Source organism: Phaethon aethereus (assembly GCF_964289735.1).
Source record: "Phaethon aethereus genome assembly, chromosome: 2".
NCBI lineage: Eukaryota > Metazoa > Chordata > Aves > Phaethontiformes > Phaethontidae > Phaethon > Phaethon aethereus.
This window is the reverse complement of record NC_138582.1, coordinates 171,908,932-171,936,751: the sequence shown is the minus strand read 5'-3', so window position 1 is coordinate 171,936,751 and position 27,820 is coordinate 171,908,932. Positions and strand designations below refer to the sequence as shown.

The window sequence follows — 27,820 nt, the reverse complement described above, 5'->3', positions numbered from 1 at the left end:
CGAGGGAGGAGTGGGAGTGAGCGTGAGCCTCACTGGGTTAGGCAGCGTGGCGCGCGCATCATAGCGAGCGGGCAGCCCTCGGCTGGGCCCAGCGGCGCCGCGTGGTCCGGGGCGGGCGGCTCGCGGGACTGCCGAGGCGGGGAACTGGGGTGGGGCGACCCGGGTCGGCGCGGCCTAACGGCCCCTGTCGTACCTCCGCCGCAGCCCCTCCTCCGCGCCATGCCCTCGGACCTGGCCAAGAAGAAGGCAGCCAAGAAGAAGGAAGCGGCCAAGGCCCGGCAGCGGCCACGCCGGGCCCCGGAGGAGAACGGCGATGCCGGGACGGAGCCGCAGGAGGTCCGGCCCACAGAGGCCAACGGAACGTCGCTTCCAGGTGAGAGGCAGCCCTGCCATAATGCCAGTCCCGCCGCGCCGGCGGGTGCCTGGCTTGTGTTCGTGCACCCCGCGGGGGATGACGCTGCCGGTGCCCCGGCACGCCCGACAGGGTGCCTTCGGTGGGCGTCAGCCCGGCAGCCCCATGTGTTCAGGTATTGGGAGTGTCCAGCCAGGGCCTGTTCGTGGACAGGACCAACATTTGGTTGTGCCCATGCCTTAGTAAACTGGGACACTTGTTTCGCTTCAGATTAAATACCCCGTGGGCATGGGCTTGTGCTGAACTGGGCCAGCTGCGTTGTCTACCATTAGGGCCACACTCTATCCTTTGAGCCAGCAGGACACCTACAGCAATTTGTGGTGGCTCTCCATAAGCTGCGGGTGAAGGATTTCCCTAGGCCCTCACTTGAGGCTTGCAGGGTAAAGATAGAGGATGCTGATGGTGTCTTTTCCCTCTCAAATAGATGCGGCCCCAGTCATCTGGTACCTGATGCCCAGACATGTTTGTTGGGGTTTGGTTTTGGTTTTGTTTTTTTCCTGCTGCAGAAACCCCTGTAGTGTCTGAATTCTTACTGATACTGCTATGATGCTCTGTTCATCTGTTTCTCTGGGGCATATCTGGTTTGCAGAAACTAAGAGCCTGGCTATCTTAATGAAAGAAACTTTGTCAACAAAGACCTGTTGACCTCCCTAAAGGAAATAGGTAAAGTAAAGCTTACAGAGAGAGAGAGAGAGAGAGAGAGTGTTTATTTTTTGTCCTTAATTTAGCCCACCTGGTAACCCACAGGCTGTTGGGCACACAAGTGTGTTTCAGGTTCAGCCCGCAGTGCATTGTTTTAAGAGGCACTCCATGTGTGACAGAGACCCAAGGATGTAGGGGGCAGGCGGGCAAAGCGAAGGGGCCGGCCTCCCGAGGACGGCGCTGTTTGCCAGCGCCCCCGTGGTCCCCAGGCACACTCCTGAGAACTGGTGCTGGCGGCACTCGCGCCTGGTGACCGGGCTGGCGGGCTTGGACCCTGGGCAAGGCCCAGCCACTTCGTGAACGCGACTTTGGCCCGGTCACCGCAGGCTGGCGCAGGCGTCCGCCGCGGCGGGGCGACCCTGAGCCCCGGCCCGACCCGCACCGGCGCCGCCGGCTCCGGGCGGGCACTCGGCGCCCGCCCGGACCGAGCCGGCCAATCGCCGTCCCCTCCCATGGCTGCTTTGCATACCGCTTTCCTATTGGTGAAGCCTGGGGAGCCGCGGTGGGGGTGACGGGGCCGGGCTTTGGGCTCTCGGCGGCCCGGGAGCGGGCTGTTCTGGGTGGAAGCGCTCCGCCTGCCGCTGCGAGCTGCGCTGGTGCGCGCAGAGCGGCGCCGGCGGCTCGGGTTGCTGCAGGGCGGAGGTGGCGAGCGGGCGCTGGGTGCCGCGGGGAGGCTGGTAAACCAGTGCAAACATCAGAGGGCAGGTTATGTGGGTCGGGACATGAATATTTCTTACAGGCAGTTCCCTGTGAAATAATTGCACCTCAAGGATAAAACTGCCTTGCCCCTCTTTTCACTCATCTGGCTTGGTTGTTGATGTAACTCGTCTAATTGCACTACCCGAGCTTTCAAAGGGGTCCTGTGTCAGTACAGTTGACTTTTTTTTCCTCCTTCTTGGCTAAGGCACATTTGCCTTGGTGATAATAGTGATTTTGCCAAGCGAGTGATTTTGCCAGGAGTGCTAGATGCTGACAGCCAGGGTGCTATGCCTCGTTGGCCTGAACATGAACAGTCTGAACACCAGGTCTCTGTTCTGAGCAGCTGGAGTATTGCTGAGATCTTCAATGCTATTTTCTTCATCAAATGGTGGTGCCTCACCAAGGAGTGAAAATTGGACTGTAACTCAGGGCTGCAACAGAAGATCAGCATGACAGGAAAGATTTGCTTATGCTGTAGCAGGAAAAGAAGAGGGGGGCATGCATATGGACATATTACCAAAAAATTGGTAGGGCCTATTCCAATGCTGCTGTTTCTTTGCTCCTCACAGCTTTCCGTTCATTTATTTTCTAGCCAAGTTCTCTTTTGGCCAGCCCTTTCCTTCAGGTTGCAAGCAATACTTTGTAAGTTCTTTTCCCACCCCAGTCCTTCCTGCAGTGAGGGTTACTCGCGTCATACTTGGAGAACAGGATAGCTGTATGTATATATGGTAGTATGTTATCTGGCTGCTCATTTAGTTCTAATGGTCAGATTTTATTTAGAGAGCAGGTGGAAGTTCCTGTTAGACCATTTATCTGTCTGCTAAGCTGAAAAGCTGAGTGTCATTGTATCAGGGCCTCCTCAACGTTTCTGTAGAAATAGGGACATGGGAGTTGTTTTTGTGGTCCTGGGCCTATTGGTACAGGGGCTTATGGCTTCCCTTGTGTTGGTAAATCAGTAACACTTCTGGTCTGTTTCTGCATATAGAGGTGGATGCTCTTACAAAGGAGCTGGAGGACTTTGAATTAAAGAAAGCTGCTGCCCGTGCTGTGACAGGAGTGCTGGCCTCCCATCCCAACAGCACTGATGTACACATCATTAACCTCTCGCTAACCTTCCACGGCCAAGAGCTGCTGAGTGATACAAAACTTGAGCTGAACTCCGGGAGGCGCTATGGCCTGATTGGACTCAATGGGATTGGTAAGCTGTGGGACACAGTGATGTGGGCTTCTTGGAGCTCAGTGAAGATTCGGTGCTGCTGAGAAGCTGGACAGGTGCAGGTGGTAAAGGCTGGAAACCAGAAAGAAGCCTGTTAGACAGACATGGCTGGGACATGGCAGTTTCTCTTCTCCCATCTCCCCACCCAGGAAGAGGAATTGCTGGGATTGCTGGTAGAAGTATGAGGTTGCATTCTGGCTTTGGTCTGTGCATTTGAATTTGTTTCTGTGGAGAGTTGGGCGAGATGTCTGGGATCTGTGAATCTGTCTGATTCCTGTTTACAGGATTTGTTTAGCTGTGTCAATAAACCCAGCGCTTATGCTGTTGGTCAAAGAGTTTGCACAGTATGGAGGAGTAAGGAGTGTGTGATTTGGCCTGAATGGGAAAACAACTGTACAATCCCTGGGGAGGGCAATGGAGAGATGCGGAATATGGGTATAACTGAAGAAGGACTAGTAAGAGTGACCAGCTGGTTCAACTTTCAGGAAGACACTTAGGTTTTCTAGTGATGAGGGCATTACTCTCCTCTATGTTAGAATTCTTTAGAGTCTGGGGTCCTGGTAACAGATGTCAGACCTGGTGAGACAGCAGGAAGAATATAGCAGAGAGAGAGTTCCCTAAACCCAGGCAAGGGCTGAACTGCAGTGGTTTCCAAAGAGCTTCTTCATGTCTCAGTCCTGTCCTTGGGATGGTGAGCCTTAGCTGGGAAGGCAGCCTGTTGTAGTGAGGTAGTAGGCTCTGCTGTATCTCTGATTCTTCTGACTTCTTGGGCAAGAAATTCCAAAGGATTTTCTGGGGTTGGAAAGGGAGGGAATCAATGGGATCTGACTGCATCTCATCTGTTTCTCTGTAGCATTGTATCTCACTGAATCCAACAAATAATTGTGGTGTCTGTCTGCATACAGGGAAATCCATGCTTTTGTCAGCTATTGGGAAACGAGAAGTGCCCATCCCAGAGCATATTGACATCTATCACCTGACCCGAGAGATGCCTCCCAGTGACAAGACGCCTCTACAGTGTGTGATGGAGGTGGATACAGAGAGGGCCATGTTAGAACGAGAGGCGGAACGTCTGGCTCATGAAGATGGTAAAGCTTCTCGAAGTCCCTGTGGACAAGGGACATTTCCTCCATTTCCCTCCCCACCGAAGAAAAGGTCTTATTTGGGTTCCTTGACAGAGTTTTTATATGTTATGGTACCTATTTCCCCCAGCTGCCCTGTACTAGTTGAAAAGTCCTGTGGGATTACACTTATTTGGATGAAATTATTCCATGCAGCTTCTTAAGAAGTGTCTCAGGCTTGGGAATGGAGGGGGCCAAATAGTGGTAAAGCAGATGGACTATGAGCTTTCCCAGCTGTATAGCGGTGCAGCTGAGAGCCTTTTATTGGTAGAAGTGCTGACAGGCAGGCTCTCTTTCAGCGGAGTGTGAGAAACTCTTGGAGTTATATGAACGTCTGGAAGAGCTGGATGCTGACAAGGCAGAAGCACGGGCCTCGCGTATCCTTCACGGCTTGGGGTTCACGCCAGCCATGCAGAGGAAGAAGCTGAAGGACTTTAGTGGTGGCTGGCGAATGAGGGTGGCTCTTGCTAGGTGAGTGGTATACTGCCTGCTGCCTCCTGGGAGAATGCCTGCCTGCTCCTGACTCTTCAGAGCCACATACACAGTTCTAAGAACTCAGAGCAGAGCTGAAAGGCTTTGGGTTACCTGCATTTACCCTACACTGTTATCTCTCCTCTCCTTTCAGAGCCCTCTTCATTCGGCCGTTCATGCTGCTGCTAGATGAGCCCACAAACCACCTTGACCTGGATGCCTGCGTGTGGTTGGAGGAAGAGCTGAAAACGTAAGCATGAAGGAGTTTGCTGCTTGTATGGGTTGTGTTTTTCTGCTGGAACATTTTGTCAGTACATGAACACGTGCTACAGGAATAGCTGTCTATAAATCTTGTGGCTACCTAAATATATTGCAATACCATTAACATCTTCTTGTGCTTGCTGCTACGCATGTCTATGGAAGGGTTCTTGATGGAAGGGTAAAGAATTCAAGACAAGCCCCTGTCTCTCCTTCACTGAAGAAATGAGAAATGCTGGTTTGTACTCACTGGTTAAAGCTACTTCCTGAAAGCCAGGAGGAGCCCTGGCAGCCTGTGTACCAGCACTGTGTGCTGTACCAGTAGTGTGAGCTTTTCAGACCTGGTTTCCAGCTCATCCTCTGGGATATTGTTCCTCTGTTTTCACAGAACTGCCATATCCAAGTGTCGGTTTCATCTTGTTCTAGTATGTCCTGACTGGTTTTTGTAAAGAAAGGTAAAATGTTAAGGCTTGAGGTAAGAAGCTTAGGAAGAGTTATGAAGCTTAGATTATCTGGGTTGTGCATTAAAAGGACTGTATTTTGAGAAGGGCTTTTAATGTGCAGAGGTTTTTCCATCAGCTTTGTCAGCTGAACCTTTTGCACACTTGCTTTAGGAGTCAGATGTTTTAGGAAAGTAATTTGAACCTCTTTCTTTTTGTGAGGCTTTAACCAGTCATTTTACAGATTTAGAGCAGAGCCAGGCATAGTGTACCTAACAAAAAGTAGTCTGTACCAAGGTGAAAGTAAGCAGCAACCGTCGAAACTTCTTAGAAGTGTGATGCCAGTGGAGTCAGTTGCATCAGTAGCACTAGTAATCTACCACATGGATAGCCAGCTCTTGACATTTAACACAATGAAAGGTGTTTGCAGTATTTGCTTACTGCAGCTGGTTGTAGCTGCTTTACTTCAAATTTCCTGAAGCATCTTCAAGTCTGTTAACTTTTTGTTCTTAAGCTGGTTGTAGGCAAGAGAGATCTGGTGTGTGTAAGTCCTTTGTCACCATCAGGGCCAATGAGCAAGAATTCTTTTCCTAGCTTAGTTTCTAATAACTAATGTGGTGCCACAGGTTCAAGCGGATCCTTGTGCTAATATCCCACTCCCAGGACTTCCTGAATGGTGTTTGCACCAACATAATCCACATGCATAACCGTAAACTGAAGTACTACACGGTGAGTAAATGGTGCCCTGCGCGACCAGCAGAAACGGATGCACTGTTCTCTGGGGCATGTCTGATGTTCTATGTTCTCTTTCTAGGGAAATTATGATCAGTATGTAAAGACTCGCTTGGAACTAGAAGAAAATCAAATGAAGCGATTCCACTGGGAGCAAGATCAGATTGCCCATATGAAGGTATCCACCTAGCTGCATGAACATCTTTCTGCCCATGCAGGTGGGCGTCCCTGCAATTCCTCAACCTTGTTATTGCAGCTTTTGGCTAACTCTGTGTTTTGTTGCAGAACTACATTGCACGATTTGGTCATGGTAGTGCGAAGCTGGCCAGGCAAGCTCAGAGCAAGGAGAAGACCCTTCAAAAAATGATGGCTTCTGGCTTGACAGAGAGGGTGGTGAACGATAAGGTAGGATCAGACATGGGATTGCATCTAGAGATCAGTATTGGAAACACGGGCTAGATAAGTAGAATGATCTTTAGCTGACAGCAGGAATGGCTGACACAGCTGCAAGCAAGAATGGTATACCCTTCCTGATGCCAAGGATGGCTGTACTGAAGATAGTGTAATGCTGAAGAGTGGAAAGAGGGGAGTCATTTTCTAGGAGAGAGAAGGGGATTTGTCCTATCATTAAGGCTATTTTGCAGACACAGAAATCAGAAATTAATGTCTAAGGGTTGAAGAAGATGGGGGAGGATGCTCAGAGCAACTCCTACTTGTTTGGGGAGTATAAGCCCCCATTTGTTTCAAAGGGAAAGAAATAGGGGCTTATTAGCCAGCAGATGAGCTTGCAAGCAACTAATCAGAATATATGTGTGAGTGAGTGAGAGGGGCTCATAAAAAGTCTCAGTCTGGTGCCTTGGTCTGCAGATGATGTCTGTAGTGAGCCATGGTTATACCAGAATAACTGGGTTGCCTTGTGCTCCAGGGTGTCTAACAGGTGGATATTCTGTGTTAACAGACTTTGTCATTCTATTTCCCACCCTGTGGGAAAATTCCCCCTCCTGTCATCATGGTGCAGAATGTCAGCTTCAAATACACCAAGGATGGGGTGAGTATGGGGAATATGCTTGGGTTGTGTGGAGATTACTTGTATCCCTGCCTTGTTTGAGAGTGTGAGGCATTTGGCTTAGCTTTCTGATCAGGCTGCAGCATGTGATTAGTGGATCAAACTTCTTGGCTGTGTTAATGCTGAGTCTGCTGAGGACAGAGCATTACAGGTGCAATATGGAGGTTCTGCGTAGTAGCAGGAAGGCGTAATATGTGTCATGATTCTTGTGGTTTGCAGCCATGGATCTATAATAACCTGGAGTTTGGGATTGACCTGGATACCCGTGTAGCTCTTGTTGGGCCCAATGGAGCTGGAAAGTCAACACTGCTGAAACTGCTTACAGGAGAGGTATACTCCCTATATTGTCTACCCTGTTCTGGACCTTTAGTCTTGGGGTAGTCTTCAACAAAGCTGCCCTTATTTGCCAGAGCACCCCAATTAGGCCTTGGAAATCCTAAGGTGTTGCTGCAATATAGGGGTTTTTCTCTCATATTATCTGTTCAGGGTGCCTCCTCTGTGCCAGAGTGGACATTTTGTAGTGGAATTTTGTATTTCTGGCCTACAGCAAAAGGAAGGATTTCCTGGTGAAATGCTTTTATCTTACCCTTTCTAGCTGCTGCCCACAGATGGGATGATTCGCAAGCACTCGCATGTGAAGATCGGTAGATACCACCAGGTACTCCCTACAGCAGCCACCAGGGACATAAAATGCTGAAGAAAAAACTGTCAGGAATGAGGAATCTTGCCCCTTTATTTCTGCTTCTAAGGCCACTCCCACTGCTGCCCTTCTGTGCCTGGAGATGGGGGAAGAAACTGTTCTGTTGGCTGAATGGGCCCTAGCAAATGTTCTTACCCTGAAAAGAGTCTTAGAATCATAGAATCATTAAGGTTGGAAAAAGACCTTTAAGATGATCAAGTCCAACTGTCAATCTGACACCACCATGATCACTAAACCATGTCCCGAAGTGCCATGTCTACACGTTTTTTGAACACAAAAAAGTGTGGTCCTTTCTGTTTAACCTCTCACCTTTTATGGGAGACATGGTTGCTTAGTGGTGGACAAGCCTGCTGTTCTGAAGCAGCACTCCTGCTCCTGAAATGGAGACTCTTTCCACAGTAGTTCAGCACAGTGACTGTGAGTGGGGTTATTGGCTCTTGTGTTCTACTGTTTAGCTGGTACCAGAGAGGTTTAAGGCAGGTAGTACTTTTGGCTGTGAAGTGGGTGGCCTGCACAGCCTGAAGCTGACTTTTCTTCTCTGTCAGCACTTGCAAGAGCAGTTGGACTTAGATCTCTCACCCCTGGAGTACATGCTGAAATGCTACCCAGAGATAAAGGAGAAGGAGGAGATGCGAAAAATCATTGGCAGATATGGTCTGACAGGGAAGCAGCAGGTGAGTATGAGCTGTTGAGGTTTGCTTTTTGCTCATTAGGGAAGTAGAGCTGCTGCATTTTCTGTTGCTCTACAGATGTCTGGCAGTATGATGCATTATGCAGCATGGTACACCACAGCATCAAAATACTTTTTCCATCTCTGCCTTTGAATTTGGAGAAAAAAAAAAACCTCATGGCTCATAGGAACTTTATTTGCATTGCAGCAATATATAGGTTGGAATGAGTGACCTCCTCAGAATCCAGGTGAAGAGAAGACAAGTTGTGGCATAGTGCTAGACTCGAGCATATTTCAACTGTAACTTGAACTAGTTTGTTTATCTCTTACTTCTGAGATGAATACCAGGCAGAAATGCAAGAACGCATTCTCAACTGGGAGTGGGAACCACTTGGCTCAAACAAGAGGGTGGGCTCACCAGTGGTGCTCTAAGTCTAAACGTGACATGCTCCTCTACATCGTGTCACATGTATGACAGCAGTTGTCGTTATCACTGCAGTTCAGTGTTGATTTTTACATTGTTCTTCCCCATCTGTCACTCCAGAAGTTGAGAGTAGTTTTATGGTTGCGTCAGTGTGCAATGAATGCTAGTCAGACCTCAATTAACGGTCCTTTGGAACCTTTAACACAAGCTGGGTCTTGCTATGAACACTCCTTCAGAAGCCCCTGGAATTCCCTTGTTCTGCTGGTGAGAAGCTTAGTCTAGGTATAAGACTAACTAAATTTTGTCCTCTTGTGTCATGTAGCTGCTGGAAACACAGTGTGAGATCTGATATTTTGTGGTCAGGGTGGCAGTCTGTAAAGTCCCCTGTAGAGCTGCGAAGAGTGTCTGTGTTTGTCAGGTGAGCCCCATTAGGAACCTCTCTGATGGGCAGAAGTGCCGTGTGTGCTTTGCGTGGCTGGCCTGGCAGAATCCTCACATGCTTTTCCTGGATGAGCCCACCAACCACTTGGACATAGAAACAATAGATGCTCTGGCAGATGCTATCAATGAATTTGAAGGAGGAATGATGCTCGTCAGCCATGACTTCAGACTCATCCAACAGGTAAGAAAAGTAGTGAATTTTGTCAGAGCACCTTTCTAATACTTTAAGTAATTAAAACAATGCGTTTTCAACTGACTGGCTCTTACTCATCCCAAAAAGACGTGTGAGTGAAAAAAATCACTGGACACGATTGCCTTGCCATGTTCATGTGAAACAATTACTGAGCTAGCCTAGGAAGACATTAGGTACTTGAAAGGAAAAAGAAGAAAAACAAACACCAAACAAAACCCTAAAAGTGAAGAATAAATTGAATGGAAGTCATGACACACTGTGGAGGCCTTAACTAGATTTTTTTAAATTATACTGGAGTAGTTCTAGCACATCTTTTTTTATCACTTAGTCTGCGCAGGTGAAGGAAATTGCACCACACACAAAAATATCAAGCGCTGATTTATCAGTTGTAGCTTTGTCTGCAAGTTCAGGTATAATTTTATTTTTCAGTGTGTTATTTCGAAGTAGTTCAGGTCAAGAACTACTTTTTTTCGATTCCAAATTTAGCAGGAAAGAACTTCCTTCTTGGTGAACAAAAGAAGAAATATTGAGGGATTGAGGATTTTTAGATCTAAAATCTTATATAAATTATGCAGAAAACATTGGGTAAGATATTTCACTGCAGATTTTTTTTTCAGTAGTTGGAAGTGTGAAAGTTATTGAACTCTTTTATTAAGAGACTTCAGAGAGTAGATTTTGGTTAACTTTATAATTTTGGTAAAATTATAAAATGCTGCACTGTAAACCTCTCCTCCTCCTTGTGTGCTTATTTTCAGGTTGCACAAGAGATCTGGGTCTGTGAGAAGCAGACAATCACAAAGTGGCAAGGTGACATCCTTGCCTACAAGGAACATCTCAAGTCGAAGCTGGTGGATGAGGATCCACAGCTCACCAAAAAGACCCACAACGTGTGAGCTCTAGAGCAGTCGGTCAGGTGCTCTCTGTGGAGACTGGCAGTGGCCAATGTGACTCACCTATCTGCCGACTGGAATGGGACTCTGCTGCTATCTCTGTGGCTGTGTTCTAGGATTGCTGCAATACTGCTTCCCCTTGACTTGCCTTGCACCTCTGTATCTGGACCGATCTCTTCTCTCCTGATCTGGCTACATTTGGGCAACTGTTTCCATATTTAGAAGATGTCCCATCTGAGCCAGGCCTTGGAATCCAATGGTCTGGGGTCATGGCAGTGGCAGTTAGGGTGTCTAAGCTGCAGTGATACAGAAGTGGAGACCCCAGCCCAGCTTCTCCTGCCTCTTCCTTCCCAATTTCTGCTTCAGTTTAGATACTTCACTTCAAACTCCTCTGGCCTTGGTTTGTTTTTAACTATTATTTAACAGTGTAATTAACAGATCTGCCTGAGAATCCATCAGTCAATAAAGAGGGAAGAATGGTCTCGTCGTGTTTTGTCAGCTGTTGTAGTTATTGGGGCATGCTGGGACAAATCAGCTAGTGTTGAGATATGAGTAAGGATGCAGAGCCCTTTCTTCTGGGCTGAAGGTTCAGTTCTTCAGTACTACCAAAGTTATGACCGGAACTTGTGGCATACATGAAGTGGTGAGTATTGAGCTCTGGAGGTACAGAGCAGTGAGTAGGATTCTCACACCGGGAAACCTCTGCTAATCCAGAGTGAACACTGGGTTTTCCAATTAGTGACAGAAGGGGGAGCAAGCCACGCATGCTTTTTTTGTTGTTGACAGATACAACTTTAAAGGGTTCTGAAGATTGGAAGTTAGAGGCAGAATGTAGATCTATAAAATACCGGTGTGTGTTCTCTACAACAGAGTGGCTTAGGTGTATGCTTTTTCATTCACTTTGAATTTGATGGGTCTAATAAAGAGACTCGATAATTTAGGGTTCTTGCACTATGAATTAGTTACTTGTTCACTGCAGGTTTAACTAAATATTAAAGAGAGTCTTTGACTAAATACTAAACTAAAGGTAGTTTAACATTTATTTTTGTTCTTAGTAACAAATTCTTAGAAAAGTTGGTGTTTAAACCTCACCCTGTGCCACAGAAGCTTGAATAAAATACATTTTTCATGTATTTTTAATGCAATTAAAAGGCACTAAAGAAAAAGGTAGCAAACCAAATAGCTTCTTATGATCGAGAATTATCATTTTAATTACTTCTGACATATGAGAATAGCTGCACTGGTCATGTGAAAGGTTCATGTAGCTCAATGACCTGTTCCAATAGTACAGGTTGACAGGCAAATTGAAAAACAGGACGAATATGTAGTAGTTGAACTCGCTTGGAGGACTTTCTCAGATGCCAACTGTCTATGGCTCTGACTATGGCTGAAACCAGGACAGTAATTACTGTAAAGGCTGATTGGCATCACAAAAGTTGAAACAAGAATAGATGAATGCAAGTCTTCGTTCATTCTGCTCTCTAGGTTTTAAAAAGATGTTGGTGAGTTGGAAAGGGTTGCAAAGTAGCGATGAGAATAGTCCTGCCTTCGGCTAGAGATGTTCATTCTGCTCTTCCTTATTCTTAGCAATGATTTGGCAACAACTGTTACCACTACATTTCACATATGTGTAGTTGAGAGCCATGGTGGCACTAATAAATCCAGGATATAATCTTAGACTGGGAATGGGAAATCCTGAGAAGTGCATGGGAACATTGGGATGACAAGCCAGCGTGATGGACAGTAGTTGGAGAATTGTAGCTGATGTAGCAGAGAGTTGTGTTAGCTGTGAAATGAGAGGAACTTCTCGGTTGCAGATAGGTTGCAGATATAGAGTATTGGCCATTTTTCTCATTCAGCAATATCTAAAGCCAGCTGGATGGCTTTCACCTCTGCAAGCTGACTTGATTCACCTTGTCCTGCAGCAGCTTCTGTGACTCATCGTATAGGGCTCCATACAGCAGCTTTCCACCTTCAATGTTTCTGTACAATACAACAGGACCCATCAGTAAACAGGGCATATTGCCTTTCGTTCTCTGGCAGTTTATTATATGGTGGAGCCTCTTCAGCACGCGCCACCTCCTCTTCTGGCAGTATTCCGAAATCTTTGCCTTCTGGCCAGTCCATGATCACTTCCAAGATTCCTGGGCGATTAAGGTTTCCTATTCGAGCCCGCTGTGTGATAAGTGCAACCCACTTACTCCACGTAGCATCAGTCACATGATGTGTAGAGGGGACCCTCCCTTTGAACATCCAGCCCAGCACTGGCAGTCAGGGTGCCAGGAGGAGCTGTGCTTCAGTACCAACCACTTCTGAGGCAGCTCGAGCTCCTTCATATGCTGCTAATATGCCCTTTTCAGTTGGAGTATAGCAGGACTCAGATCCCCTATATCCTCGACTCCAAAACCCTAGAGGTCGACCTCGAGTCTCTCCTGGTGCCTTCTGCCAGAGACTCCAGGTAGGGCCATTCTCCCCGGCTGCCGTGTAGAGCACATTTTTAACATCTTGTCCTGCCCAGACTGGCGCGAGGGCTACGGCATGAACTATCTCCTGTTTGATTTGTTCAAAGGCTTGTCGTTGCTCAGGGCCCCATTTAAAATCATTCTTCTTCTGTGTCACTTGATAAAGAAGGCTGTAATTTGGAATATGCATTCTCCAGAAACCCACAATGCCCAAAAATGCTTGTGTTTCTTTTTTGCTAGTTGGTGGAGACGTAGCTGTTATTTTGTTGATCACATCCGTTGGGATCTGACGATGTACACCTTGCCATTTTATTCCTAAAAACTGGATCTCTTGTACAGGTCCTTTGACCTTCCTTTGTTTTATAGCAAAACCAGCTTTCAGAAGGATTTGAATTATTTTCTTCCCTTTCTCAAAAATTTCTTCTGATGTGTTGCCCCATACGATGATGTCATCAATGTATTGCAGATGCTCTGGAGCTTCACCCTGTTCCAGTGCAGTTTGTATCAGCCCATGGCAAATGGTAGGGCTGTGTTTCCACCCCTGGGGCAGTCAATTCCAGGGGTATTGGACACCCCTCCAAGTGAAAGCAAACTGTGGCCTGCACTCTGCCGCCAAAGGGATTGAGAAAAATGCGTTAGCAATATCAATGGTGGCGTACCACTTGGCTGCCTTTGACTCCAGTTCATATTGAAGTTCTAACATGTCCAGCACGGCAGTGCTCAGTGGCGGCGTGACTTCATTCAGGCCACGATAGTCTACTGTCAGTCTCCACTCTCCATTGGACTTTTGCACTGGCCATATGGGGCTGTTAAAGGGTGAGCGAGTCTTGCTGATCACTCCTTGGCTCTCCAATCGACAAATCAGCTCATGGATGGGGATCAGGGAGTCTCTGTTGGTGCGATATTGCCACCGGTGCACTGTTGTGGTAGCGATCGGCACCTGTTGTTCTTCAGCCCTCAGCAACCCCACCACAGAAGGGTCCTCTGAGAGACCAGGCAAGGTGGACAGCTGTTTAATTTCTTCCGTCTCCAAGGCAGCTATACCAAAAGCCCACCGGTACCCTTTTGGGTCCTTGAAATACCCTCTCCTGAGGCAGTCTATGCCCAGGATGCATGGAGCCTCTGGGCCAGTCACAATGGGGTGCTTCTGCCACTCATTCCCAGTTAGGCTCACTTCAGCCTCCAGTACAGTCAGCTCTTGGCATTGCCCTGTCACTCCAGAAATACAGATGGGTTCTGCCCCAATATGGCTTGAGGGCATTAGGGTACATTGTGCACCAGTGTCCACTAAAGCCTTATATTCCTGTGGGTCTGATGTGCCAGGCCGTCTAATCCACACAGTCCAATAAACTCGGTTGTCCCGCTCCTCTGCCTGGCTGGAGGCAGGGCCCCTCTAGTCCTGCTCATAGTACTCGTTACCCACTTCTTGTAAATATGGATCAGAAGTCCCTTCAAGAGGATCAGAGGTGAGATCAGCCCTTCTATTCTTTCTGGGGAACTGCCCACTGGAAAGTGGAGCAACGATTTTTCTGGAGGAACCTGAACCCCCCTTTGTAATTGTTTTTTCTTGCAGCTCCCATACTTGTGCCTCTAGGGTCGAGGTAGGTTTTCCATCCCACCTCCTCATGTCCTCTCCATAGTCATGCAATTGAAACCACAGGGTGGCTCGCAGTGTGTATCCTCTATATCCTCTCTCTTGAACAGAAGAGCGCTTACTCCTAATGGCTGAGATACTGGTTCATATGGGTGGAGGGTAGGGCATATCCTCCTTGAATTGCCGGAACTCCTGGGACAGTTTCTCTACAGCAGAGACGCAGGCCCGTAGAGAGGAAGAGAGACTTTCTTCGTATTGCCGGAGTTGGCCAGCCAATTCATCCACCGTTGGTCTCTCTCCGTCTTTCCAGGCCACTACTGCTAATGAGTTGGCATATGATGATGGTGCACTCCGTACAAACTTCCCCCACATAGGTCACGTGCAATTGACTTCATCTGGATCTTTGGATGATTGTCCATTGTCCAAGTCACCTCCAGCACAGCTAGCTCCTTCAGGTACTGGATACCTTTCTCCATGGTGGCCCACTTGCCTGGGTGACATAGAACATCTTCCTTGAAGGGATACTTTCCTTCACACCCGACAGGAGTTGTCTCCAGAGGCTGAGGACTCGTGCACCTTTTCCAATTGCTTTGTCAGTGCCCCCTTCCCTAGAAAGGGATCCCAGCTGCTTGGCTTCCCTACCCTTTAATTCCAGGCTACTGGCCCCATTGTCCCAATGTGCTCACCTGGACGACGGCTGAAATCCTTTCGCATATCTCGCAACTCACTCAGGGATAGAGAACAGGTAGTTACCGTCTCTTTTATGAGTTCTTCCTCTTCCTCTTCTTCAAGCGATGACCCGCTCTCTTCCCTCTTTGGTCCTTGTGATGGCCCTGCTTCAGAGCACTCTGCATCCTCACTCTCTTCCTCTGGCTCCTTCTTAGAAGAATCTTCCTCATCCCTTACTAAACAAGCTGACTTCCGCTTCCAAGATTTCTTCTTTTATACAGGGGCAACTGATACTGGACAGGATGGTTCTCTGGTTTAGCTGCAACAGTCTGAATAGCTACAGTGCCTGTTGCAGGGGTTGGAGTAGTGGCAGTGCCCGCCGCGGGGGTTGGAGTAGTCACAGTGCCTGCCACATTGCCATCAGACCCAGAGAGCCTCTCTCCCCTTTGCACAGTGTTAAATAGGGTTCGGTAGGCATGGGCCAGGCCCCAGCACATGGCAATGATTTGTGTCTCCTTGGAGCTGCCAGGCTGACAGCATACTTCTTCCAAATATTCTGCTAGTTTATCAGGGTTCTGCACTTGTTCGGGAGTGAAGTTCCAAAACACCGGAGGTGCCCACTGCCCCAGGTATTTGCCCATGCTGTTCCACACGCCCTGCCATTCATAACTATCCAGCCTTGGGGCAGATCTCCGGGTGATATTCTTAAATCGCTTGCCAACCTTAGACAACACCGAAACAGTGTTCCCCAGAAGTAGCAATAGAAGTATTTTAACTACCCAAGGGTGTTCAAAATACTGAAAAGTTATTGTGATGAAGGAGGAAATGTTATGATAGTGGGTAGCAAAGGTACCATTCTTCATTTCCTCCATAAAAAGCCTTACAGAGGCAGAAATATAATTGCTAATCGTCTCCACAAGATAGTAGCCAAAATACAGTAACAGCCTTAGTACAGAGCTCAGATGACACCACATTAAGCTCAAGGTCAGTGCTCTAAAAACAAATCTTGCAGGCGAGACATTACTAATCATCACAGAGTACAGCAGCCCACAGAAACCAACACTGATCCTTAACATGTACGGCAAAGACGAGAGCATGATACAAATGAAATAAACTGATATTGTGACCTGCAACTGTTATTATCTCGGGCCTCGTGCCCCACGTTGGGCACCAAAAAGGACTGTCGTGGTTTAGCCCCAGCCAGCAACTAAGCACCATGCAGCCGCTCACTCACTCCCCCTCCCCCAGTGGGATGGGGGAGAGAATTGGAAAAAAACTCGTGGATTGACATAAAAACAGTTTAATAGGACAGAAAGAGAGAAAGAAACAACAATGATAACAACAATAATAATACCGACAAAGGAATGTACAAGAACAAGTGATGCCCAATACAGCAACTGCTCACCACCCAGCGATCGACAGGCGGTCCCCGAGCAGCGATTTCTGCCCCCCAGCTAACTCCAATTTATCTACTGGGCATGATGTCGTATGGTAGGGAATATCCCTTTGGCCAGCCTGGGTCAGCTGTCCCGGCTGTGTCCCCTCCCAGCTCCCCGTGCACCCCCAGCCTGCTCGCTGGCCGGCCAGCATGAGAAGCTGGACTGTCCTTGACTGCTCAGCAACAACCCACAACATCAGCACGTTGTCAACAGTTTCTCATCCCAAATCCAAAACATAGTCTCACACTAGCTTCTGTGAAGAAAACCAGCTCTATCCTGGCTGAAACCAGGACAGATACTTAGACCCCATTTGTCACTGTGACATTCATTTGCACTAGGGGTGGGTGATCAGATGCCTCCCATGAGGATAGGCCTAGAATAAAATTAAATTCAGTGAAATGCTATTGGCTGCACAAGCACTGCCAGAGTGACTCATGAGTAGATCTCCCAAACTCAGTCCTTGGAAGATGTGATTTGCTAAGGGTATGCCAGTATAACCTGTGCCCCGAGTGGGAGATAGTGTACGTGGCAGCACGGAGATACCAGCGTTCCCTCCCCCACAGGTACATCCTAGTATTACCCTTTTATGAAATATCTGTTGTGGTGCGGGCTGACAGAAAGGCTTCCTTTTCTATCTAAAGGACAGAAAACTTTTTCTATTTTGTTCACTTCCCTAGTGTGTTGCTGCACATTTTTTTTCCTGGCTTAGCTCAGTTCCTGCATCATAATTACCACCGCTCGTGTGATCACTGGTTTCCCAGATAGATCAAATACATACCCAGGGTGTTAGCCCTCCCCTCCATTACCTTTGAGGCCCTGTTGTGTGTAGCAGGCAGGACTCCCAAGAGCAGGCTAGCTGAGATAGTGGGAGGAATACTGGATGTTGAGATGTTTATAATGCTATCATTAGTCACTACACCAATGTTCCCTCCAGTTACTAAGTCTCCACTGACTGCATTATCTGTTCCATAGCACAAAAATGGTTCCACCCGTTTGATTCTGGAAGGAACACCTTGAGTATTCTGATTTACATCCTTCCATCAAAGCAGGAACCCTCCTTTCACCAAAACCCTGGACGGACCTGGGAATAGCTCTCCTCTGACACTTCTGCCCCATGTGAATGAGACGCTACTGCGCTTGTCCACCTTCTTGTCCTTGTTACCCTCAAACTTTTTCTCAGGTCTGAAAGTTTAACTGAATCAGTTACTTCCAAGCTCTTCTCAGGCCAGCTGCCCTTCAGTTAGTGCGAAGTGGAATCATCAGTCACAGGTGTGTTTTTGTCTGATCCTTGGGGGCTGCACCTGAGGCAGGTGAGGTGCTGCTGCTTTCGCTATATAACCAGCCCCATGGTGCTTCCTGGTTGCCTTGTTGGAGGCTGAGATGAGTGCTGAAGCTGGGAAGAAGTGTGGGCATGCTCCCACCTCTGGGGACAGGAAATCTAAGAGGAAGCCTAAGAGAAAGGAAACCTATTCAGTCTATATCTACAAAGTACTGAAGCAGGTGAGTAAGTGTTTCTTTTCTGCTAGAAACTGGTTCATGTGTAAAGTTAGTTCTGTCCATTGCATGTTAATCTTATAAAGAGGAAAGAAAATCTGCTTTTTATTGAGATGAAAAAAAGAGTAAGTGGGTACAGGACAGCCCTAGCTGAGTCTCAAAAGTGTGTGTGATCCTTGGAGCAGGAGGCAAGAGATGGATCTAGATCAGAAAGGGTTTCCTAGAGAGAATAAGGTCTAGTGCATGGCTCTGTCTAAAGAAATAACTGAGTAGAAGTCAACAGGGTGAGAATAGTTGCTGTTGGCCCTGTAAGTCTTAAAATTTTTCTGGTAACTTCTGTTGGGGAGATGAGAAAAAGAATTTTGAGATGGCCATGAGTTGTCTAGGCTTCAGTTGTCTGCATGAGCCTGTAGGCATGATTTAGAGCATGTGGGCATTTCTCCTTACAGGCTTGTTTTCCATAAGGGATTGTGCAGAGGCTCTTGCCAGTGCAATCCCAAAGCTGCTGTGGTATCATGGAGGGGGACCTCTCTTCAGTCTAATGCAAAGTAGCACACAAATTAAGACCCTTGGAGTAATAGCTGTGGGTCTTTTTGGGGTTAGGGTGCCCTGTCTGGGGTGGGAAGGGGGGGCCTGTTTTTCTGGGGGCATGGGGGCCCTGCTCCCTTGAGGGTGATGGGCATGTGAGACAGTGTTTGGTTACCATCTGGCAGGTGCACCCAGACACCGGCATCTCCTCTAAGGCCATGAGCATCATGAACTCCTTTGTCAACGATATCTTTGAGCGGCTGGCCTCGGAGGCCTCACGCCTGGCCCAGTACAACTGCCGCTCCACCATCACCAGCCGCGAGGTGCAGACGGCTGTGAGGCTCCTGCTGCCTGGCGAGCTGGCCAAGCACGCTGTCTCCGAGGGCACCAAGGCCGTCACCAAGTACACCAGCAGCAAGTGACCGGCCCGGGCCGCAATAAAATCCTGCTGCACCGACCGCACCCCGTCTGTCATTGCGCCGCCGGGGGGAGGGCGTTCGCCGTCGCCATGGGGACGGCGCGGTTGCCCTGGCGACGGGCACGCTCTGGCGTGAGCGGAAGCCGCGTTCCGCCGGCGGCGCCTCAGGCCTCGTGGGCGCGGGGCAGACGAGCCGCCACCGGGACGCGGACGGAGTGCCTGGCGGCGGGGCCTGGGGCCGCTCCTCGCAGCCGCGGCGGGGCCCGAGGCTGCTGGCGCAGAGCGCCGAGCCGGCGGCTGCGCGCGCTGTCGTGAGCGGCCCTGCGGCCGCTGGAGCCGGGGGCGGCCCTGCGAGGCTGCGCTTCTCCCCGGCGGGCGCTGGGGAGCGCTCCTGAGGCGAGGGCCGGCCTGCGGGCGCGGACTGCGGCCGGCCCCGCTGCACTGAAGCCCGGCGCTCTGGGAGCTCTGCGCCCGGGGCGGCCGCCTCCAGCACGGGCTGGGACCCCGGGCGAGGTCACGGGCCGTCTCCGCCGCGGGCGGGCGCTCGGCTTTTGAGGCGACGTCGCGCCAGGCCTCCCCGGGAGCGAGCGCTGTCCCTCCGCGGCGGGGCGGGGGGCCGGTCAGCCCCTGCGGCGGCCCGTGGAGAGCGGGTACTGGTGGGGTCCGCGGAGCTGGGCCAGAGCTTTCAGCCGGGGCGGGCGGTGCGGAGAGGCTCTGGCCTCCGGCCTCTCCTGCAGCTGACGCGGTGCGGAGGGGCCGCTGCGGTCGGAGGGGTGGCCGCGGCAGGCACGGGGGGAACGGGAAGGACAGCCCACCTCCCGGGGTGTGCCGCGCCAGTGGTCGAGCCTGGGGAAGGAGTGAGAGGAGACGGGAGCTCTCAACGGTGAAGGGGAACAGCGTGCGAGTTCTCCAGGAACCGGCTGCGTATCTCCAAAGGGGGAAGTGCGCAAGTTGGTTGTCCAAACTTGTGCGGGAAGGATGCAAGTGCCCGAAGAGGTGACGCGCGCTCTTGGCATGCCGCCGGCCACCGCCAGAGCTTTTAGCCTGGGACCTAGCCCTACTAAGGGTGTGTTGGACCGGTTTTAACTAGTGATCCAGAGAGAGGATTGAGCACCAATCTGCCGTAATTCATCGCAGAGTTGATGACTGGTTGAATTACCTCTTACGTGTTCCTCTTTAAGGTAGTTACAGGGGAACCTTGGTGTGGGGAGCGCGAGCTGGAAGCTTGATACAAACTGGTGAAGTTGCTGCGATGCCCAAGTATTCCGCAGTTTTCCAGTACAACCTTTTGCAGCTCAAATGAGTTATCTGTTATCTTGCCCCTTTACAACAAATAAGGATGAACTATCCACTGAACTTTTTAAGTTGGTTGCTATTAAGGTCTTGTCATCATCATAAGCGTGATGAGTAGATGGAAAACTTTTCTGTTAATGATGTCACACTTCAAAGGAGGAAAAACTGTAAGTAAAGTTTTCTGTCAAATTAGTTTCAGCAAGCTGGGGGGAAAGATAAAATGTTAAGTTTTCTAAAACCTTTTCAGATATTTATAGAATTGGGACCTGTTGATGAAGGGAGCTCAAAGTTGGACTAAAAATCAAACTTGGTTCAGAGAAAGCTGCAACTGGGCTGTTGGAGGGTGGTGTAACACCAATGTAGCATAGAATGGTAAGTGGAAAATACTTGCTGAGTGTAGGCGTAAAGGAAGTTAAAAGCATTTGTAGGTAGTAGGGAAATGAATACAAGATTCTACATATAAAGAACAACAAAAAATCTTGGAATGATAAGGTGCACAGTAAGTACAGAAATACCATCTGTTTCTAAAACTTTTTTCTATTAAAAATTATTAAAACAAAACTGATTTCTTTTTCATTTGTAGGTTAAAAAGAAAGCTGGTAAATAGCAGATAGATGGGACAACCGCTTCAAGATCAGTATATCCATATAACTTTCACCTGGATTTTGAAAAAGTGGTCTGGAGTTCTCTGGTCTGCTGGCATTTATTTACAAAAATAAAATCCTGGAGTAGTAGGAAATTGTGAGTAAATGATCAGGGAGGACACATGTTTCACTCTGGGAAAGGAGGGTAGCTTGGTTGGGTGTGGGTCGGGTAGTTTAGAATCAATTCCAGGCAAAATAAAGGAAATCTGCTATAAGACTTGCTTGATAATAAATTAAGTGATTCAAGTGGTTTATGTGGAGTATATCTTATTTTACCAAACCACAGGCTTGATTGATAACATTAGACTTGTCATTTATAATTTTTAGAAATATTCACTTTGGCTTTAATTAGCTCTATGAACTATAGAGCACGCAAGAGCAGGTTGATTTCTCTGGGCTATCCAGTTTTCAGCAAGTTGTTAACAGATCATAAATGGAGACTTTCCTTCTTGTGGAGTCCTGCAGGAGTTGTATTCAGTCTTGTGCAACTAAAAAAGCAAAACCTCCTGTTGGCTGCCTGCGAATAAATGTATAAAAACACAGATAATGTCTTTAACCTTTGCATCATAAATTGGGAGGCAGTTTCAACTGTGGCCATCTGGATTGTTTGCTAGGGCTGGATGAACAGCTACTGCCTGAAAACAACTAAATACAACTAGGAGCAGAGATTGCAGGGCATACTTGGAGAATGCTAGGGTCATTCTGAGAAGCAGGGAGGGTTCTTCCACAGTTCTCAAACTCCTTATTTCGATTTCCACATTCCTGATTGCTAAAAGCTTATGCTGTCTTTGGGTTTCCTGCTGTTCTTCCCGAAGTGCTTCCTTACTGTGCTGGCTGTCTTTGTACCAGCCCAGGTCATCGGCATACTGTTTATCAGTTTGTACCAGTCAGGGCAGAGACTAAATCCCTCTGTCAGTGGGGTGCAGTTAGCAGTGGATAGAGGGATTTTCTTATGTTTATAACCTATTTTTAAATATGTTTTATTTTTTCTCATGGGTTGTGGGTTTCTTTGTTTGGGGTTTTTCCTCCTGGTGAAAAATTTCTCCCTTTCAGATAGGCGGTGGGATAGCCTGACTGCCCTGTGAGTGCAGCACCTTCTCAGGCTGTGCAGGGCTATCCCTGGGCTCCTGCATGGAAGTGCTGCCTCAGGGTCTGTGGTGGAATGAAGAAAGGATATGGACTATGTTCTATGTGGAGATGTGGTGGAAATCCTTTGCCAGCTTCACAGTGGGACTGGATACCAGCTACTAAGATCTTCCAGTGGCAGCAAAAATCAGGGTAGGAGTGTCATGAAGAAGGAGAGCTGTGGTAGGTCCCCAGCTGTGGAGCAATCCTGGACTTCACAAGGCTTGTGAGGTGATGCTGAGTCTCATGAGCTATGGAGCTGTGACAGGTGCTTGTCCCTGCCTCATCAGGGTCAGTCTGGCTCAGTAGTGTGGGCCAGACAAGACGTACGTGATGCTCTTAGAGGGTGTAGGAGGCAGCAGAACTGGGACTAAGCATATCCTCTTTAGTTTCAGCCTTGCTGCTATGGTGTAGGGCTGGCTGGGGGAGGGAGGGAAGAGGTTGTACCAGGTGCCCAGTTTCCTCTTAACTATAGGACAGTATTGAAGAGTGTTCTTTTCTTTGTAGTGCCCTGCCTGCAAGCTGGAACTGGCCCTGAGCACAGGTGTGGAAGCAGCGTCTCTCCCAACAAAGCTGTACTTGTTGGAGTTCCTCTAGCCCTGGCGGTCAGTGTTCTGTGGGGAGAGGCAGTGCTGCTGGTGCGGGTGGCGGAGCGGCTGTCGGGGCTGCCGGCGAGCCAGGCTCACAGGGACACTCGGCTGGCTGCGGAGCATCAGGGGCATGCCTGGGAGAGTCCAGCCAAAGAGTGGGATGTGAGCAGGCTGCCATTTGCATCTAGAAGGTGAGCAGCCCATCTCCTTGCCCAGTCTGTTCTGTTGCTCCCTAGGCCGCCATGTCTGTGTCTACTCCCCCATTGCCAGCGGCATTCCCACTTCCCTAGCCCCAGGATGCACAGTCCTGCTTTTTGTGGGACAGAGTGCTCATTAATAGCTCGTAAGTGCAGTTCTGCTTCTGCCCTGGAGGTGGTTCTCTCTGACTACCTGATGTCAAATATATTTCTGTAGCATGGGCAGGAGCCTGGCACTGCCTGGCTCCAAGGAGGCTGCCTGTGGACCATGCAACGTCCCTCTGTGGTACCCTTGCTCTCCTACCCACACAGATGGCCAGTTATCTGCTAAGGTGCTGATTTATGGTGAGATGGGTGGCTGTTTCCTGGAAGTGTCTGCTAGAGCATCTAGCACTGAATGGGCCCAAGAGGAGTAAGACTTTAGTGGTGCAGGTGCTTCATTCTTCAATACTGCAATTTATGCATCCTGCTTCATGTCTCATACACCTCCCATCCCCCCACCCCAAAGGCTGGAAGGATGGTGTTGGTGATTGGCCTCATATCCCTCTTACTACATCCCTGTGTTTCCTCACAGATCTGGAAGGGCAGCCTGCAGCACAGATGCACCAAACTTGAGATGCAGAAGGAAATGGTTGCTCTTGGAATGGTGAGTTCTACACTGAACCTGTCCAGATTGTATGGGAGATGCAAAGAAGACAGGGGTGGGCTCATCTTTCACTGTGTAGGAGTCGTGCTGCTTGTTTCCTCACAGAACCTCCCCATGGAGCTGCCCTGATACACCTGCACAGCATGCCATACACAGTCTTCCTTTCCTGAGGGATCACTCTGCATGTTTAGCACAGATTAGCTTTTGTGAGGACTGCTCTACAGCTCAGCTTCTTCCAGACTGGACTTGTGGCTCTATGCCCTGTTTGTGCCATGATGCTCTAGTGGATCAGGTGAGAGCTGAATGAAGTTGCTTTGGGGCGGGGGGGTAGACTGCCTGCCAGCAGGAATTCACAAGAAATTGGTCACTGAGAATGACCTAGAAGCACTTGGGTTACAGTAAAAAGCAAACCTTAACTTGGAGCCCATCCAGGCACTCTTCCAAAGTGTCTTGGGACTGCCTTGGTCTGTGTGAGTCTGTCTTTTTCTAGGTCTGCCTGTGTCCTTGCAAGTCTCCCAGTGAGTTCTCAGTGCTGCAGCACTGTGGTGTTGCATGTCCCTGGCCTCATGTCTATGTCTCTCTTATTTATTCTTACCAAGCTATACATGCCCATGGGCTGGAAGCAACCTCTTCTGCTTTAGTCTACTCTTCAAATCCCTCAAAAAGACTACTACAGTGTGACAAACTACATCAAAGTGTTCTTAGAAATATCAGTAATGGCTGTGTTTTTCCATTTTCCTTTTTGTAAGAGAACAATGACTTAAGAGTATGTGCTCTTTTCCCTCAAAAGGTGGGAAATCATGAGGCAGAGCATCTCTGGTCTATGATGGGTGTTGCAGGTTTCAGGGGAGGGAGCTTTTTGGGCAATGGAAGGGTGGTACCAGTGTGCAGACCTGTGTGCATTTCTCTTCCCATATTGTTGTGTCCCTTGGCAGCAGTGCTGCCAGGTGGCTGCCCTGGTGCATCGTTAGACACTGTTCCAAATGGCACAGGCAGGAATGGTTCAGCACTTGGAGGAAAACGAGCTGGTGATGGATAGCTCTGGTGATACCAAAGCTGTTAAAGTATGAACCTCTGAAGTGCAGCCAGGTTCCAGCAAGGGACTCTCATCCTCTCTGTGCTCAGATGCTGGCATGCGGGGACAGTGCTGGTCTATGTCCCTTCCCTTTTCTGGTTTGGTCTGAGGTAGGCTGTTGTCTCTGAGCCTGTAACTCATGGTGGTCTAGAATCCCTGCCTGGAGAATGGGCAAGGGATCAACAGTCAGACAGACACTCCCCCATGAATGCACACATTGCCATCTGAGGCTCTGTTACCCCTGGTGCTGCCAGCACTGTAATGGGGAACTGAGGGTTTGAGGTGTCCTATGAGCTGTTCTCCATTTATGTTCTCTCCAACTATTGTTGCAAATAGCTTGTTTCCTTGTTCTTATGTTCACTCTGGAGTCCTGGATGTAGCCAACAATAATGCTGCTTCCTTCACCACCCCTGCTTGGGACTGCAGTGGGGGAGGTATTCACCAGTTAATTATGTGAAAGTCTTATATGGCCCTGGAAATTACAGATACCAAGTAACAACGGGGGTCAGAATGCATGTTTTTTCTAATGTCCTCTCCTTGAATCACCTGCTGCCAAACGCTGGGGGAGACTGAAAGACCTGCTGTCTAGTAAGGCGCTTGCTGATCCCTGCATGCAGACCTGCAGCTGGGGACTGTTAGAGTCGCCATGCTGAGAAGCCTGGGACAGGGCTGAGTGCTTTGCTGGGGCCTGAGGACAGAAGTGGGATGGGGACAAGAAGTGTGTTCTTGCCTAAGCAATGTGCATTGGGCTGGGCTCAGGACAGTTACCTAGTGGTGTACCCCACATGGCCTCCAAGCAGGAGAAGGGTGCTTCCATGTGGCCCCATGTAGGGTGTGGAGCTGGAGAAGAGGATGACATGGGCAGAGTGGCCCCATGAGGAATGGCTGCTGCAGGCCACACGCCGTTTTCCCATTAGCGAGTGTTTAGTTCAGCGTTTTAAATAATTGTGTCCTCGGAATGATATTTAAAATCCATTTGGGAGGCAATGAGGCGGGAAAGTGCCTGTGCCATTGTGATGACGCTGCGCAGGCCGTGCCACACATGCATATTACAAACTCGTTACAGGCTCGTTTATACACACACTGCTCGCTCCCCACACAACCTCTTTCTGATGCTTCTAATGTTTCTTCCCCACCATGGCTGCTTCTGCCTGGCACTAGGAAGAAATGTACTTGCTAGGGCAGTCCTGGTGTCCCCTGCAGTAAGAGGAGTGAGGTGCATGGCTGTGGCAGCTGGGTGCTGGCTTTCAGAATGGGGATGTGTGAGGTATGCTTTGTAACAGGACTGTCAAGTGTCCTGTCCTCCACCTCTGCTCCATGCTCAATGCAGAACTGTGCTTACTTTCTGACAAGCTCTTGCACTTGTGTTATTGCAGGTGCCAGACCCTGCAGCCCTAAGGCTTTCAGTGGCGATGCTCTGGGCACAGCTGGGAAAACTGCTGCAGCACTTGTGCCGGGCTGTCTACAAAGCTGAGTACCAGCCGGTGTGCTTGAACGTCCTGGGGAAACTGTGGGAGCTGGAGGGTCTTGGTGTGAGGGAGCAGATGGAGCAGCATCTTCAGCAGCCATTCCCTGAGTGCTGGTTAAGTGGCTGCATGGGAGGGGTGGACTTGCTGCTATCCTTCTGTCCCCATTCCTCTGGGACTGCTGCATGAGCACCCTCTGCTGTCCTCCCAGCCTCTGTGAAATGGAAATCCTGTGTGGTAGTACAAGGCTCCTGGTACCACTTCATCCTTGTCCTGTTGGCCTTGATGGCACGAGCAGTATTCAGTCTTCTTCCCTTGTCCTCTCCCTCCTGATCACATTTAGCCCCTTCTAGCCAGGATCCAAGCTCAAGACCTCTAAGATCATCAAGTCCAACCATTAACCCAACACCACCATGCCCACTAAACCATGTCCTGAAGTGCCACATCTATACATTTTTTTGAACACTTCCACAGATGGTGACTCCACCACCTCCCTGGGCAGCCTCTTCCAATGCTTGACCACTCTCTCGGTGAAGACATTTTTCCTAATACCCCATCTAAACTTCCCTTGGTGCAACTTGCAACTTGAGGCCATTTCCTCTCATCCTATCACTAGTTACTTGGGAGAAGAGACCAACACCTACCTTGTTACAACCTCCTCTCAGGCAGTTGTAGAGAGCGATAAGGTTTCCCCTCAGTCTCCTCTTCTCCAGACTGAACAATCGCAGTTCCCTCAGCTGCTCCTCATAAAACATGTTCTCCAGGCCTCTCACCAGCTTTGTTGCCCTTCTCTGGACACACTCCAGCACCTCAATGTCCTCCTTGCAGTGAGGGGCCCAAAACTGAACACAGTATTTGAGGTGTGGCCTCACCAGCACTGAGTACAGGGGCACGATCACTCCTGCTGGCCACACTATTTCTGATACAGGCCAGGATGCTGTTGGCTGCCTTGGCCACCTGGGCACACTGCTGGCTCATGTTCAACTGGCTGTCAACCAGCACCCCCAGGTCCTTTTCTGACAGGCAGCTTTCCAGCCACTCTTCCCCAAGCCTGTAGTGCTGCATGGGGTTGCACACAGGTGACCGAAGTGCAGGACCCGGCATTTGGCCTTATTAAACCTCATACAGTTGACCTCTGCCCATCGATCCAGCCTGTCCAGATCCCTCTGCAGACCCTTCCTGCCCTCAAGCAGATCAACAGTCCTGCCCAACTTGGTGCTGTCTGCAAACTAACTGAGGGAGTGCTTGATCCCCTCATCCAAGTTATCAATAAAGATATTAGACAAGACCAGCCCCAAAACTGACCCTGGGGAACACCACTTGTAATCGGCCGCCAACTGGATTTAATGCTATTCACGACAACTCTCTGGGCTTGGCCGTCCAGCCAGATTTTTACCCAGTGAAGAGTTTACCTGTCTAAGCCATGAGCTGCCAACTTCTCTGGGAGAATGCTGTGGGAGATAGTGCTCTGGTTTTGCTTGGTGCCGCCTTGTGACCAAATGTTGGTGTGGTGAGGATCAAGTCCCCAGACATACTTAAGGGCATGCTGAGTTCTGATATCTGTGTTCCTTGCACAGTGACCTTGCTGGCTGCTTTCCTGAGTAGGAAATGGATGGCTCTAGCATCCTTTTCTCAGAAAAGACTGCTGAGCAGATATGAGGGCAGAAGCAGAGCTGGTGTAGGGGCAGAGGTTTGTCAAATTGGAGGAGGAAGGGCAGGGTATAAAACATGGGGCCTATCTGTGG

At 49.1% G+C, this 27,820-nt stretch overlaps 2 protein-coding genes across 2 annotated transcripts; both read left to right on the top strand.

The window, feature by feature from the left end:
- Positions 1-219: 219 nt before the first annotated feature.
- Positions 220-10,438, top strand: LOC309417828 (ATP-binding cassette sub-family F member 2; the record flags this gene model as incomplete). Its single annotated transcript, XM_082015395.1, has 14 exons — positions 220-373; positions 2,799-3,011; positions 3,935-4,117; positions 4,450-4,621; positions 4,776-4,871; positions 5,946-6,048; positions 6,134-6,229; positions 6,337-6,456; positions 7,010-7,099; positions 7,337-7,447; positions 7,713-7,775; positions 8,363-8,491; positions 9,330-9,533; positions 10,301-10,438. 14 exons carry the CDS (start codon positions 220-222, stop codon positions 10,436-10,438), a joined length of 1,872 nt encoding a protein of 623 aa, XP_081871521.1.
- Positions 10,439-17,979: 7,541 nt separating this feature from the next.
- Positions 17,980-19,282, top strand: H2BK1 (H2B.K variant histone 1; the record flags this gene model as incomplete). The annotated part of the gene is made up of 2 exons (XM_082015405.1): positions 17,980-18,099; positions 18,807-19,282. The coding sequence occupies 2 exons, from the start codon at positions 17,980-17,982 to the stop codon at positions 19,041-19,043; spliced, it is 357 nt and encodes a 118-aa protein (XP_081871531.1). The 3' UTR covers positions 19,044-19,282.
- Between the last annotated feature and the right edge of the window lie 8,538 nt (positions 19,283-27,820).